The following is a 15828-nucleotide window of genomic DNA, read 5'->3' as shown; positions in this document are numbered from 1 at the left end:
AACAGTCTTATATTTATTATTATGATTGTCAATAATAAACCTTAGTGCATAATATATATGCACTCTCAGATGACTAAGCATCTCGTATTTAGCATATGCCAAATCCAACACCTGAGTTTCCTTTCCCCACCCTTTCCCCCTGTTTTGTACACAGTACCTCCAACCTGCTACTTACCCAGACCTGAAACCCAGGCATCTTTCTTACTCTTTTCTTTTTTTCCCATCTCATTTGTTAATAAGGAAATCCTGTTGGCTACCTTTAGAGTATTCCCAGTTGGACTGTCTATCACTGCTCCTTCTGCCACCTTGGTCCTTGGTATCATCATCTCTTGTGTGGATTATCACAGTAGCTTATTTAACTGATCTGTGTGCTTCTGTCCTTGCATGATAGCTTGAGGGATGATTTTAAAATATAAGTCAGGGACTTCCCTGGTAGTCCAGTGGCCAAGACTCTGCTCCCAATGCAGGGGGCCTGGGTTCAATCCCTGGTCAGGGAACTAGATCCCACATGCTGCAACTAAAAATTCTGTGTGCCACAACTAAAGAGCCTGCATGTCACAATGAATGTTGAAGATTCCTCATGCTGCAACTAAGACCCTGCACGCCAAATAAATAAGTTAAAAAAAACCAAAGTAAGTTAGATCATGTTGCTCTTCTGCCTAAAAACCCTGTAGGTCTTTCCCAGTTCACGAAAAATAAAAGCTGAAGTTTTTACAGTGTCCTCCAAGGCCCTCCCTCATCTGGCTTTTCATTACCTCACTGGCCTCATCTCCTTCCCCTCTGACCCTTGTCTGTTCTGTCCCAAGCTGAACAGGTCAAAAACAGTCTGCCCCTGTGCCCTTTTCTTGTTCCTCCCTTTGCCTGCTGTGCTCCTGTCCTATATGGCTGCATGTTACTGCCTTGCTTCTTTCAGATCTGATCAGATATTCCCTTATGGCTGAGGCCATCCCCAACCACCCTGAATAAATAGCATCCATTTCAGCCCCAGCCCCCTTAACCGTGCCCCCAGCCCCACCTACTGTGCCAGTGGAATGCCAGGTCCCTACCTTAGGGAAGACAAGAAGGAGGCGGTGATCAAAGAGAGTTGGGGAAAGGTTGTGTTGATATTTTTATCTGCTACTCTTCTCATAGGCATTTTAGCTGCAATGGTGTGGAAAGCAGTGCTTTGTTTTTCATTGCTCTTTTTCTCTCCCTCTCAAGATGGTTTCACCCAAATATCACTGGCGTGGAGGCAGAAAACCTACTGTTGACAAGAGGAGTTGACGGCAGTTTCTTGGCGAGGCCCAGTAAAAGCAACCCTGGAGACTTCACACTTTCCGTTAGGTAAGCTGGAAGAACAAGAGCACATCCTGAGAGTGCCTGCCAGGTGGGAATGTTAAGACCACATTTGGACAACCTGCTACCCTCATTTAGAGTCTGAAGACCTGTCTGCAGCCCTGTGAGTGAGGCCTTGCCAGTGCCCTGGTCCCCAGATTAGGGGGGATTCAGGCTTGCTTGTGGGGTTTCAGAACATAGCCTCCTGAGAGTGAGCAGATTAGGGAGTCAGCAGAAGGGGCCTGAAAGGTGGGCTTTTCTTCTCTCTTGAGGGACCACATAAGGATGAGTTGGAGCAGAGCATAAGAAGTTCTTAAATTGAGCCTGATTCAATCCCAGTGTAATCCCAAACAAGGCACAGTTCTGGTTTCACTCATCCTGAATCTGGTTCCCTTTCTCTTCTGGTGACTACTGAATGGGAAAAAAAAATACTCTTGAAGTATTTCTTCAAATAGACTCACAGACATAGAAAACAAACTTAAGGTTACCAAAGGGGGAAATGGTGGTGGTGGGGGTCTGGGATTAACAGACACACACTATATTATATATAAAGTAGGTATCAAAGACCTGCTGTATAGCCCGGGAAACTGTACTCAGTATCTTGTAATGTTCTATAAGGGAAAAGAATCTGAAAAAAAGGTGTGTACATAACTGAACCTCTTTGCTGTACACCTGAAACTAACACAGCACCGTGAATCAGCTATACTTCAAGTAAAAAGAGAAAGAAAGAGAAGAGTTTCTTGAGATCACTTTTCTTTTTCGAGAAATAAAGCATCACTGAGGAAGTTGTGGTGCCGTTTGTTCCCCTGTCCAGTCCCATTCCCCTCGCTCCTTCCTCAGAGGAAACCACCATCAAGAGGCTGGCATATCTCCTTCCTGAACATGTTTTTATACTCGTACTGCATTTGTCCTATGTGTGAATGATATGAAGTTGGTTTGTGTGTTTTTAGAATTCATATCCCTGGCTTTATAACGTATGTATTCTGCGACTTCCTTGAAAATTTTTTTTTTTTTTTAATTCTGTGCTGGGACATATAGATCTAATTATCAATTTTAATGGCTGTATAATACTTGAATGGTGTGAATATACCACAATTTATCCCATCCCCTATTGTTGGACACTAAGTTATCTTTACTATGTTTAAAATTGTTTTGAACAGCATGGCCATCGCACCCTGTTGCATGTCTCTTTGAGCCCACATGGGAGAGTTTTTTCTTGAAATTGAGTTTCTCTTATATACTTATATACTCTTATATTCTCCTTGCTCTAGCTCATTCCAGGAGCTAGATATGAACTGCTCTATGAATTTTCTTTTGTTGTTATTATTTTTAAATAAAAAAGTAAGGAAAATGTGCTCTGAGGATTTATCTAGGACCCTTTTGGGACTTGAGAAGTCCCTTTTCGATGGGTATTAGTTTCTCTAGGAGCCCATGTCATCGTTAGCTTTTACTTCTGTTTTGCTACCAGGAGTGGGCAGAAGCCTTCGTGAGTTTTTGGGCCTTGTCCTAGCACAGACCTCTAACCTACAGTTGAGTGACATTTGACTTACAAGATTATATAATAGTAACGATGAGGAGGAGGAGGAAGAGGAGGATGATAGCAGACATTACTGAGGACTCAACACATTCCAGGCCATCTTGCTAAACACTCACCGTATTTCATTTTATTTCATCTCTCCAGTAACCTAAGAATAAATACCACTTTATTAAGTCCTAAGTCCTAAGAATAAATACCACTATCTCCAGCTTTGAGGTAAGTAAGCTGAAGCTCAAAGGTCAAGTTAGAAAGCCGGTCTCGTACCTAGTAGGCAGCAGAGCCAGGACTACAGAACTGGTGAGGTTTTTTTTTTTAATTTATTTTTCCTCAGCTTTTTATTCTGAGCAATTTCAGGTCTATTGGAAAGTCAAAAAATGAATACAGTGAACACCCACATTCTCTTTACCTGTTATTATAACATTTCACTGTGTTTGCTCTTTCTTTTTAGGACTGTGTGTTTGTATACTCCTTCTACCAAACCTTTTGAAAATAAGTTGCAAATGTCAGGATGCTTATTTTTAACCTCTCAATATTGTTAGTTCAGTGTGCATGTCCTACGAACAAGGACATCCTGTATAATTACAATATCATTAATATTATATATGAGAAATTTTAACATTGATTCAATATTGTCTAATGTACAGTCCCTGTTCAAATTTCTCTCGTCATTTCAATCGTGGCTTTTGAAGCCATCCCATTATGTCACATCAGAAAGCACAGAATATCTGTTTGTCTTATCTTTTGGTGTTTGTACTCCTGGAGTGTTACTGCTTCTAGGCCCTTGTAGTAGACAGAGCTGGGGAGTAAATATATATTTGAAAGCAAATTTTAAATATATCAATATCAATAAATACATGAATATATATCAAACCAAGTTTGATAGTTCCAATTCAACACCAGCTTCTTCACCTCTTCTCATTCCATATTTGCATTTCTGTTCACTTACAGAGAAAACCCTGTTTTATAGCCGCATCAGTGTATGACCTCATTTGCCCAATCCTATAATAGGAAAATAGCTTCAAAATGACTATACCACTATCATTTCTAATTACAAACATTTCTAATTAAGTAAAGTTCATGATTTCCCTGGAGTCTTTTTTGTTCTTAGAATATATCCCAATAAGGGTGTACTGTTAGTACTGTTTTCAGAAGCTACAGAAATTAATTTTCTGTGTAGTTATGAACTTACTACAAAGTCAGATTCATTTCTTTCTGTATTCATTTTTGGTTATGTACTCATTGTTTTATGTATATGATAAATGTTTTATTGTGTATATGATATAATAGACACTGAGATATGTGTATATGTGTGTGTATGACATGTTTATTGTTCTAGTTTTCTGCGGGTGATCTAAACTTTTTGTTATGCGCCCATGCTAGTTAGTCAAGGAAGATACCCTGTTTTAACTTTGAGGAAAAAAAATACAGAAAAATACATAAATTTATGTACAATTACCCATGTTGTGTTTATTGCCAGTCATTTTTTTCTTCAAAGTAAAATATAAAGTAAAGCAAAGTTTCCTCTTTTTCACCACACTTTCTACTGTTCTTTTCTTTCTCAGAAATAACTACTTTCTGAGTTTGGTATAATTCTTTCTAGTTCATTTTAAAAAGGGTACATATAATAAACAATGGAACATAAAAATAATAAAATGTAAACATAATTATATATATGTCTGTGGTCTGTGTCATGAATAATGCATGGTATGACTTGTGTACATTCTGAAATTTTCATAAATGGTACGTGCTGAGCACATTGTTCTGCATTGTGCTTCTTTCATGCTCTGTCGTGTATATTTATGTATATGTACATTTTTTTTTGGCTGCACAGCAAGCCTTGCCAGAACTTGGTTCCCTGACCAAGTATCGAACCTGGGCCCCAGGAGTTAAAGCACCAAGTCCTAACCATTGTACCATCAGGGAATTCCTAATATCGTATTTTTGAGCTCCACCTTGTTGCTTTGTATTGATCTAGTCCATAACTGAAATATCTGTTTTTGTGTTATGTTCTTAAGGTTAGAGATAGAGAGCTCATGTGCTAAAATAAAATCAGGTGTAGCTGGAGGAGAGACTTACTTGAAGTACCTTTTTTACAGGGAAAAGATTGTTACCACAAATTAGAAGTAGATATTGTTGTTAACATTGTAGAGTACTTTTTCGTACTTTGTTCCCATTTTCCTTTATCTTTGGATAAAGATAGTAGTGTTTATATTTAACAGAGGCCTCATCGATAATGGTGTAGGGTCAGACTAAGAAATATAGGTTAGTGGCTTTCATTTTGGGATTGCCAGATTTCTTGGGTCCACAAAGATGATTATGAGTAACGAGGTATATTTAGTAGTTTGGAAAACCAAACGGAAAATCATCAGACTGCCTAGGCTAACCAAGTTTTAGAAACTTTTGGCCAGTGTGTTACGTCAGTTCAGTGGGTTGACATATTAGCCATCTCATTTTGGAAAGTCTGTCAGTTATATGTCTTTAAAATGATTTTTAAAGATACAGTTATGTATAATATCTTAAAGTGTATAGTGAGACGAGTTTTGACAAGTGTACTTATTAATGCAACCAAAACTCCACAATCAAAATCTTGACTGTTTCTTTCACCCTCAAAAGTCCCTTTATGCTCCTTTCTAATCTTCCTCCTGCTACGAGGTCAGCAATATTAATATTCTTTTTTCTATCCCCATTGACTAACTTATTTGACAGCAGTATATAAATGAAGTCATACAATATATTTTCTTTTGTGTCTGACTTCTTCTTCTCTTTTTTTTTTTAATTATGAAACGCTTCACCAATTTGCGTGTCATCTTTGCGCAGGGGCCATGCTAATCTTCTCTGTACCATTCCAATTTTAGTATATGTGCTGCCAAAGTGAGCACTGGCTTCACTGTCATAACCTAATGTTTTAGAGATTCACCTGTGTTGTTTGTGTATATCAATGGTTCTGTGTCTCTCTTTGTAAATTCCTATATGATATTCCATTGTATGAGTATTTGTATACATTTTGGCGACAAATATTTGATTTTTCATTTTTCTTCTACTACAACGAGGCCACAATGAATATTCTTGAACCAATCTTTGGTAGCCATGAAGCGTCATTTTTGGAGGGCAAAATACTTAAGAGTGGGTTTACTGAATTATCAGGTAAATGTATGTTTTATTCTAATGATATTCATTTGATTAATTAGTGATGAGAAAAATGATTGCCCCTTAATATACACAGAACCCTTTGTGTTGAAATGGTTGACTGTGTGATTATTTTTCACTCAATGCATTTGTTTAAAAAAAGCCTAAATTTGTACCTTCTTTGGGTTTGTTTCAGTTAGGTGAAATCTGATAATGAATGTGAGATCCATGTTTACTAGTATAGCTCTTCATTTGTCTTCCCCCCCACCTTTCTAATGGACTATTTTAGAAGAAATGGAGCTGTCACCCACATCAAGATTCAGAACACTGGTGATTACTATGACCTGTACGGAGGAGAGAAATTTGCCACTTTGGCTGAATTGGTCCAGTATTACATGGAACATCACGGGCAACTAAAAGAAAAGAATGGAGATGTTATTGAGCTCAAATATCCTCTGAACTGTGCCGATCCTACCTCTGAAAGGTCAGTTCTGTTTCCGTAACTGTGGAGCCTGCGTCTCTCCCGTGTCATAGGTGTGATGTGAATGCATCATGGGGGTTTGGCTTCTATCTGTTTATTAATCTTAAAATCTTAAAAATCTCATAATCTTAAAAGTTTTACTAAAGTAACAGTGATAGAATCAGTTTACTCTCAGAGTGGCCTTTTCTTGCAAAAGCTTCAGTCACTATTACTTAGAACTCATAGAAGTCTCAGACAGTTCCTGTATAGATTATACTTGGTACATGAATAATTTTAAGATTATTGAATTTGAATGTTACTGAACTTTGAGAGTTAGGAGAGGAAAACGAACGCTAATGGAAACACCAAAATGGTAGTAGTTCCCTGTAGCTCCTGACCAGCTATTCAGCAATGTCACCAACAGATGTCAGTTTAAGCTCAGAAGTGGGAAAGCAGAGAACTCAGAGGGTTCAGATTGTTCATAAGTTCTTTGATGTTATATCCACGAATGTGTGGGAATGACCTTGCTTAGAGGGAATTGTATTATTTCTGAGATCTTTCCCTTATTTTGGAACTAAGCTGATGAAAGCTGGGGCTTGACTTATTTGTATTGATTTTATTGGTTTTCTTCTCCATTCTCCGTCTCCTTTCTGACTCAGTACCAAATCAGGGTCTCTTAATTAGGTTTGTATATTTTCCATCTTCAGATAGGTTTCTTCTCTTTATACCTTCATGTCATTGTTATTTTATGCTGATCCTTTGTTTGCCAGCCAGATTATTAAGCAAAAGACTGTCAGCCAACTCTCTGCAGTTTATTTCTTTTTTTTTTTTTTGCAGTTTATTTCTTAATTTTGCTATCTTTGGCTGAGAGTGGATGAAAAATATCTTGATATATATACCTTCAGTGATGAGCAATTAGCACTACATGTGGATCATGTAGTGATCTTCCTCACCAAGATCCTGAGGGAAAAAGCCACATTATTAATATGACTATGTTAAGATATTTTCTATAGTAACTTAGAGTAGTATTTTCTCAAAGTCTGATTTCAGACCACCTACTCTAATGTGCTAGTTAAAAATGCAGATTGCTGGGCCCCATTCTGACCTAGTGTATTGGTATCTCTGATTGTAAGGTATGAGAGTTCACATCATTAGCCCAATCCTTTGCCTCTACTCCAGGTCTCATGTGCATTAAAATTTGAAATGATAACCCAGCGGATAGTCCAAATATGTGGACAGCAAACTTGGAGGCTCTTGAAGTATAAGTTGAAAATCTGGGAAAGCTTGGAATATTTGAATTCATTTCTAACAAAAGATCCCTTTTTTATGGAGTGTTTGCATGCCAAAGCAAGGGCAAACATTCAGATGATTCTCTGTCACTACCATAACTCTCTATTATAATTGCTTTAAATGACTGTGATTAAATAGTTGGTCATTTTAGGGTTGGGCAGTGGAGAAATGGCAGACTGCCTTTTTAAAAGATGAGGGATTTAAAAGAAAATAAGAAAGATTGAGGATATTTGTGTTCAAATGACTGTGGGCTCATTTAAGGAATTTAATGGTTACTCATAACATCTTTATCATTTTTCCTGCATGCTGGGGATGCAGGTTCAGTCTTGAATAGGATGGATCAGTCTTTTGGACGAATGTGTCTGTTTTAAATTGTTTTGAGATATGACTATGGATGGTAGTTTTATAAAAGGATATTGTGAACTCATTGCAGAACTCAATTGATTGTCATTTAAAAAAAAAACTAGGTGGTTTCATGGACACCTCTCTGGGAAAGAAGCAGAAAAATTATTAACTGAAAAAGGAAAACATGGTAGCTTTCTTGTGCGCGAGAGCCAGAGCCACCCTGGAGATTTTGTTCTCTCTGTCCGAACTGGAGATGACAAAGGGGAGAGCAATGATGCCAAGTCTAAAGTGACCCACGTCATGATTCGCTGTCAGGTAAAGCCCCAGCTGAACCGTGAGTCTTCTGAAATGTCATCTTTGGGTGGTTTTTCTGTTGGGAGAAGACCAACACCATTTCTTTCAAAGTCAGGTTTTCTTTGTTCATTTAGGCGAGGGCTTCTATACTTTGAGTACCTTGTTAATTATAACTGTTTCATCATTTCATGGCTTTATTATATTACTTATTTCCTGTGTGTCTCTAGCAAGTCACCTTCTGCCCTGTGGTATCTTTTTAAATTTTTTTCTGGATGCACCGCGTGGCTTGCAGAATCTTGAAGCCTGGTCCTTGGTGGTGAAAGTATGGAGTCGTAACCACTGGACTGCCAGGGAATTCCCAGCCCCACAGTATCTCAATCTACTTGTACATGGTTGCAGCTGGAATCTGCCTCTGTCTGAATTTCTAAAGCGATGGCCTCAGCTCCTCCCTTGGGTTGGCACAGTATAGCCTGTGACTGCATGTGATTTCATATCTTAAGGCTGGGAGAATTGAACTCACCATTTCTTGTTTTTAATGTGGTGGCTAGACCAAGGAGGTTGGGTTTTTGGTCAACTACATCAAACTTTGTTTTGACATAGTGTCTTTTTTTTAATTTATTTTAATTGGAGGCTTATTACTCTACAATATTGTGGCTGTTTTTGCCATACATTCATATGAATCAGCCATGGGTGTACATGTGTTCCCCATCCTGACCCTTCCTCCCACTTCCCTTCCCATCCCATCCCTCAGGGTCATCCCAGTGCACCAGCCCTGAGCACCCTGTCTCATGCATCAAACCTGGACTGGTGATCTATTTCACATATGATAATATACATTGACATAGTTTCTTAAATAGTAACTGTGTATTCACTTATTGCTTCGGTTTTTTAATAAGATTAAAAAAACCAGCTTTATTGAGATATAATTCACACACCATGAAATTCACTCTTTTTAGGGTGGACAGTTTGGTGGTTTTGTTTTTTTTTTACTATATTTACAAATTATGCAGCCAATAACACTAATTCCAAAATATTCTCATCACCCCAAAAAGAAACCCTGTGTTCTTTACCAGTCACTCCCTACCTTTCCTCCTCCCCCCAACTCTTGGCAACCACTAATCTCTTCATTTCAGTGGATTTGCCTGTTTGGGGTATTTTATAGAGATGGGCTCAGGTAATATGTGGCCTTTTGTGACAGACTTCTTTTACTTAGCATGTTTCTCAAGACTTATCCATGTTGTACCATGTGTCAGTAAACTCTTTCTATTGTCAAACTTTCTGTTGTATGGATATATACCACATTTTGTTTATCCATTAAACAATTGATGGGCATTTTGGCTATCATGAATACTGCATTTATATAAAAGTTTTCATGATATTCTCTATTTGATGAGACGTGATGTTCATATTTTCTTTTAATTTGTATAGTTTCCTTTATTATACTAGCTGGTTTAAAGTTTTGTCTATACTTTCTCAAGGACAGTTTCCACTGAATGTTTCCCTCCCAGTCCCAAAATATGGTCCATACTTTCCTGTTTCTTTGCATGGCTCATGAGTTTTTGTTGGAAACTAGGCATTTTATTTTTTTCAAGTTTTATTTTGTATTGGAGTATGGCCATTTAACAATGTTGTGATAGTTTCAGGTGGACAGCAAAGTATTTTACTTATTAAAAAAATTTCCCCTACACCATATGGCTTGTGGTATCTGAGTTTCCCAACCAGGGATTGAATCTGGACCCTCTACAGTGGAAACTTGGAGTCCTAACCACTGAACTACCAGGAAATTCCTGAAAACTAGACAGTTAAAGCAATATTATGTGGCAGCTCTGGAAATCTGATGTCCTCCTTTCCCAGGGTTTGTTGTTGCTGCTTTTTATCGTTCCTATAGTTGATGCTGTTTGTATGTTTATTGACTTTCCTGTATTCTTTGTCATGTGTGGCCACTGATATCTCTGCTTGGGTAGCATAGTGATCACCTGATGGGTGGACACAGATTTCCTTAAATGCCTTGAAACATTAAATCTCCCAGACTTTGCCAGCATGGCTCTGTGTGTGTGTTTGTGTGTGTGTTGGGGCATGTCTGCCTTTAGTGTTCTGGTACCTTAAAACTCAGCCTTAGCCTTCACTTCCTGGTTGCACACAACCTCAGAATCAGCCAGAGGTAAAGATTAGGGCCTTTTTGGATCTTTCCTGAACTTCACATAGCCCTGCACATGCACATGTCCTTCTAGATTCTCAAGAGTGTGTTGGAGGTTTTCAGAGCCCGCTATGGACGTTGCCTGGATTTTCCTTTTAAGTTTTTGCTCAGTCTCTTATAAAACACTGACTGGTATTGCTGCCTTAGGCAGCTGTGATACTAAACAGTTGCTGCCGATTGTTTTGGGGAGATCCCCTGAAGGCAGGGCTAAATAGGCTCTAAGTCAGGTTCAAAGACAAGCTCTGAAAACAGGGAGCTGCTAAACAGATCAGATAGTGATAATTCTCTGGGGATTGGTCTGGACAGTGTTCCAGTTTCATCTTGTCTACTCCAGTTGTGCTAAGCTGCTTTGTTTGCCCAGCTACTGCGGTTATGAAGCTATTGGTTTTCAAGGCTACCAAGTCGGGGGAGGGTTAGTCTCTGTACTTGAGTTGGGAAAAGCAGTCATTTAACATAAAGGTCATGAGCGTAATTTTTTTTTGTTTTTCGTCATGAAAGGAACTGAAATATGATGTTGGTGGAGGAGAGCGGTTTGATTCTTTGACAGACCTCGTGGAGCATTACAAGAAGAATCCTATGGTAGAAACATTGGGCACAGTACTACAACTCAAGCAGGTAAGCTTATTGGACAGCTAAACTCCACCTCCTTATACAATTAAAGAAGTCCCAACAAAATATTCCAGATGGAAGTAGAATAGTATCATAAACCTCCACATACCCATCACCCAGCTTCAATTATATCAACTCATCAAGTCTTGTTTCATTTATTAGTCCACTCACTACCTTCTTCCTTAGTATTTGTAAATGAATTCTAGACAGTACATCATTTTCATGACTGTCTTCATATATAATTCAAAAGGCCTTATGGAGTTTTAAAGCAAAGTTTTGATAAAGTTTTCATTGTAAATCCAGCTTTGGTTATCTTTAGGTGATCATTGCTTTTCACTTGGGACTTATTGCTATTTTAAAACTCACTCATTACTTAGTGGCAAATGACATCATCTCTAACATGTGGTCTATTTATAAAGAAAAATAGCTTCGAATTTATATCAGCAGAGTAAAGTATGTGAAGATTCCTGACCGAACAGAAAGGAAAGTGAAACTCTATTTGAAAACTTTTATTGTGAATATTGTGAACTTCCTGTCCTTGCTTTTATGAATGCCAACAGAGAAGTCTTTTTTTTTTTTTTGCATTGACACTTTTTCCTGTAATACTTTCTTGTTTTTGCACTGACTGCTGAATTTGATTAGCCCCTCAACACAACTCGTATCAATGCTGCTGAAATAGAAAGTCGGGTTCGAGAACTAAGCAAATTAGCTGAGACCACAGATAAAGTCAAACAAGGCTTTTGGGAAGAATTTGAGGTAAGTTATGAAAAAAATGTTTTTTACATGATTTATTAAGTCCTGTTCTTAGTGGAAGGGAAGTCTTATGTTTGGGATTAGATCTCCAAAAGACTCACTTGGATCTGCAGCTCTTCTTAATTTGGTCGTTGATTGACATGGAGCAAGTTGCTGAGGGGGCTTTTTCAAAAGAGTTGGCGTTATGTTCTAGGAGAAAGGAGTTGGCAGTTAATATTAAATGAATGAGCCATTTGGCTCATGGATTGGCTCTTTTGGTTTGGACCGCTGGCAAAATCCCAGAAACACAAAAGTACCTAATTCTTTGGAAGATTTCCAGCATTGGCTGGGGTCTTTAGGAAGAATATATAGCTTTACTGCAGCAAATAAGTAAAAGACAGCTCAAGGTAGCTTTAATCTGGGAGCTTCTACCTTTTATAAGGTATAATCTGGAAGTTTATACCTTTTCAGAGATTAACTGATTTCTTTCCTGAAACCAGCTTGGGTAGGAGAATGTCCACAGTGGGCTGTGTTCCTGTTGCAGTGAAATGTGTCACCATTGTAACCTGGTTCTCTCCTTTTCATCCCTTTGACAGAAAACGTCCTTAAAAACAATTTTGTGTGTGTGTGCTGTATCCATCTTCATAGTTACCTTTAAGCAGCATGCCTAGTAACCAGCAGCAGCTCCATAAATGTTTGTTGAATGAGTATTTACATGTAGCTAATATTTATGTTATTATATTATTGTTATTCTGTTTATGGGAATGATCATTCCATACTTTTTGTAGGACTTCAGGATTCATAAATATTTGTGGAATGAATGAACGAGTAAATGGCCACATGGAGTCCTTTTTAACCACCATATGTCAGATCACCTTGGCGGGATATTATTTCCATTTTACAGATGAGGGAGGAGCCTTCAGGCTCAGACAGGCTGAGTAAATTGTCCAACTTTCTGTACCATGAATATTGATTGAATGCAGCACTGAGGATGGGTACAGAATAGAACAGTCATGGTCTTTGCTCAGTGTTCCTGACCAGGGACTTGACCTCATGTTTATTCCTTTATACCAGCATTGGGTTAGTCACCAAGGACACCCTCAAGATGGACAGGGTTTTGTCTCTAAGGAGCTTTGAGTTGAGAGATGGATAAGTACAGAAAGTTCAGAAATCTTACATCAGAGTTTGAGTGAAAAACCTATTTTTTAAAAAAACTTTTTATTATGTAAAATTTCGAATATATACAAATGCAGAGAGAATCATCTGATTGTAGCAGTATATACCTGTCACCCAACATTAACAATCATTGTTAGCTGGACAGTCTTTTTACACTCCACTCCACTTATAATGAAGATTCATCAAATAGTAGTTATTGTTCTCATTATACTAGCTGTCTCTTGTTGTTGCTGTTGGATCATTTTTCAAATAAGTTCCCCCTGGATCTCTGATTTAAAATCCTAAGCCTCTGAATGTTCTCCTGTGGGAGGCTCTAAGAACAGGCTAGCACCCCCACCCCACCTTCTTTCTTTCTTGGCTGCGCTGCGTGGCATGTGGGATCTTCACTCCCCAAGCAGGGATCCAACCCATGCACCCTGCACTGGGAGCACAGAGTCTTAACCACTGGACCACCAGGGAAGTTCCCTGTATTTTTTTTAGGTTGGTCTATCTAGAAGCTTTGTCAGATCCAGTTTTTCTTCAGCAGGACTGCATATATGTTGGTGTGTCAGGAGGTGCTTGTCACCAAAGACAAGATATTTGATTCTCTTCCTTTTTACTAAGTAGTTTTCAAAATAGCATTCTCCAAAAAAAATTTTTTTATCAATATGTGCTCATGGATTTTTAAACACATTTTGTACTTCTTTGTTTTTACTTTATTTTTGCATTGGTACCTTACATTTTGATTTCTATTATTTATTTATCATGGCTGTGCTGGGTCTTCCATTGCTGTGCACGGTCTTTCTCTAGTTGTGACGAACGGAGGCTGCTCTCCAGTTGCGGTGCGCAGGCTTCTCAGTGTAGTGGCTTCTCTCATCATGGAGCACGGGCTCCAGGTGCACGGACTTCAGTAGTCATGGCTCACAGGCTGGGGGCTTAGTGGTTGTGGGCATATGGGCCTAATCACTCCGCAGCATGTGAGATCCTCCCAGACCAGGGATCGAACTGGTGTCCACTGCATCATAAAGCAGGTTCGTAACCACTGGACTACCAGAGGAGCCCTACTCATGAATTTTAACACATTCAGAGTGCGTCTGCTTACAGCATTATCATTTCTGCTGCTCAAATTATTTTAGCTTTGGCCACTGGGAGCTTCTACAAGTGGCTTCTATGCCTTCCTGTACAACTCTAGTAATTTTTTCTAGATTCCTTACTTTCTGGTTTAAATTGTTACAGGGTAATACATTTCCCATGTCAGAACTGGAATCAGTCATTTCTCTGAGGAGTGAATTAGCTTCTCTCTTTCCTCCCTTTTTTCCCTTCCTTCTCGTCCTTCCTTTCTTGGGAAGTGGTATTTAGAGACTATAGTCCAGGAGCCAGAAGTGCTTATTGCTATAAGGTTGGTTATTGCCTTCTCAATGGGTGGAGCTAGAAAAAGTTATTTTCTTGAAATAACTTATTTTAAGTCCAGATGAAACTTCCAATTCAAATTTAGGGCTCAGGATTATAAGACTTCCACTGCCTGTAATAATATGATTACTGAAAACAGTTTGTTTTCCTAGTTTTTAGTTTTCAATCCTTATGGTAGTTCCTTCAGAGAAATAGAGTCAAGTTACTGTCCTTTCAATTCATTTGTAATAGTTCTTCTCTATATGGTTATTTTCTTTTTTTTTTTTTAATTTAATTTTATTTTTAAACTTTACAATATTGTATTAGTTTTGCCTAATATTGAAATGAATCCACCACAGGTATACATGTGTTCCCCATCCTGAACCTTCCTCCCTCCTCCCTCCCCATACCATCCCTCTGGGTCGTCCCAGTGCACCAGCCCCAAGCATCCAGTATCGTGCATCGAACCTGGACTGGCAACTCCTTTCATACATGATATTATACATGTTGCAATGCATTCTCCCAAATCTTCCCACCCTCTCCCTCTCCAACAGAGTCCATAAGACTGTTCTATACATCAGTGTCTCTTTTGTATATGGTTATTTTCTAACTGGGTATACAGTTAGGTTGTTTCACTTTATATTTGAATTTCAGAAATTTCTTTCTATAAAATTTTATTTATAATTATATAAAATATTACCTTTGATTCTAAAGTCAGATATAAAAAAATACATTCAAAGAAGTCTACCTTCTATTCCCATCTTTTCCTCCTTATATGTATAGCCCTTTAAAAAAAATTATAGCTTATCATTGCCTTTCAAAAAGCATAAGCAAATATGTATCTGTAATTTCATAACCCATCCTTTCATGGATAAATAGTAGCAATATTTTACACCCTTTTTTTCCAGCATTGTCTTTTTGTTACACTGGAGACCCACCGGACAATAGTGTCTACAGATAATCTTCATTCATTTTTACTGCATACTACTCCATTGTGGGGATGTACCATAGTTTATTCAGCTTATTGATCAGCATTTGGATAGTTTGCAAATGAAAGAAGATACAATGGATAGCCTTGTGCATGCTTGTTTCTCTATTTTCGCGGATTATTATTAATATTAACTTTTTTTTTTTTTTTTTTTTTTTTTTTTTTGGTATTCTGTATTTAAAAAAAAAGTGATGGTTGTTACTCATCTTTATTCTTTTTTGGCCGTGCCACATGGCTTGCTAGATCTCAGGTCCCTGATCAGGGATTGAACTGGGCCACAGCAATGAAAGCTCTGAAACCTAAGCACTAGACTCCTAGGAAACTCCCTACTCATCTTTAATCTTTATTATCTATCCTGCATGATTTTGGTTAGCATATTTACAGTCTGAAAA

General features: G+C 38.2%; 1 protein-coding gene across 1 annotated transcript in view; it reads left to right on the top strand.

Moving 5' to 3' along the window:
* Positions 1-1240: 1240 nt before the first annotated feature.
* Positions 1241-15828, top strand: part of PTPN11 (protein tyrosine phosphatase, non-receptor type 11) — a 49109-nt gene continuing 34521 nt past the window's right edge. The window contains exons 1-5 of the mRNA XM_010828593.1: positions 1241-1323; positions 6270-6461; positions 8195-8387; positions 11062-11178; positions 11815-11928. Of these exons, the coding sequence (XP_010826895.1) occupies positions 6373-6461; positions 8195-8387; positions 11062-11178; positions 11815-11928 (513 nt within the window). The 5' untranslated portion in view covers positions 1241-1323; positions 6270-6372. The remainder of the gene's footprint in view (positions 1324-6269; positions 6462-8194; positions 8388-11061; positions 11179-11814; positions 11929-15828) is intronic.

Source organism: Bison bison, unplaced genomic scaffold (assembly GCF_000754665.1).
Source record: "Bison bison bison isolate TAMUID 2011002044 unplaced genomic scaffold, Bison_UMD1.0 scf7180017864495, whole genome shotgun sequence".
In the NCBI taxonomy this organism is placed as follows: domain Eukaryota; kingdom Metazoa; phylum Chordata; class Mammalia; order Artiodactyla; family Bovidae; genus Bison; species Bison bison.
This window is presented reverse-complemented; position numbering and strand designations above follow the sequence as displayed.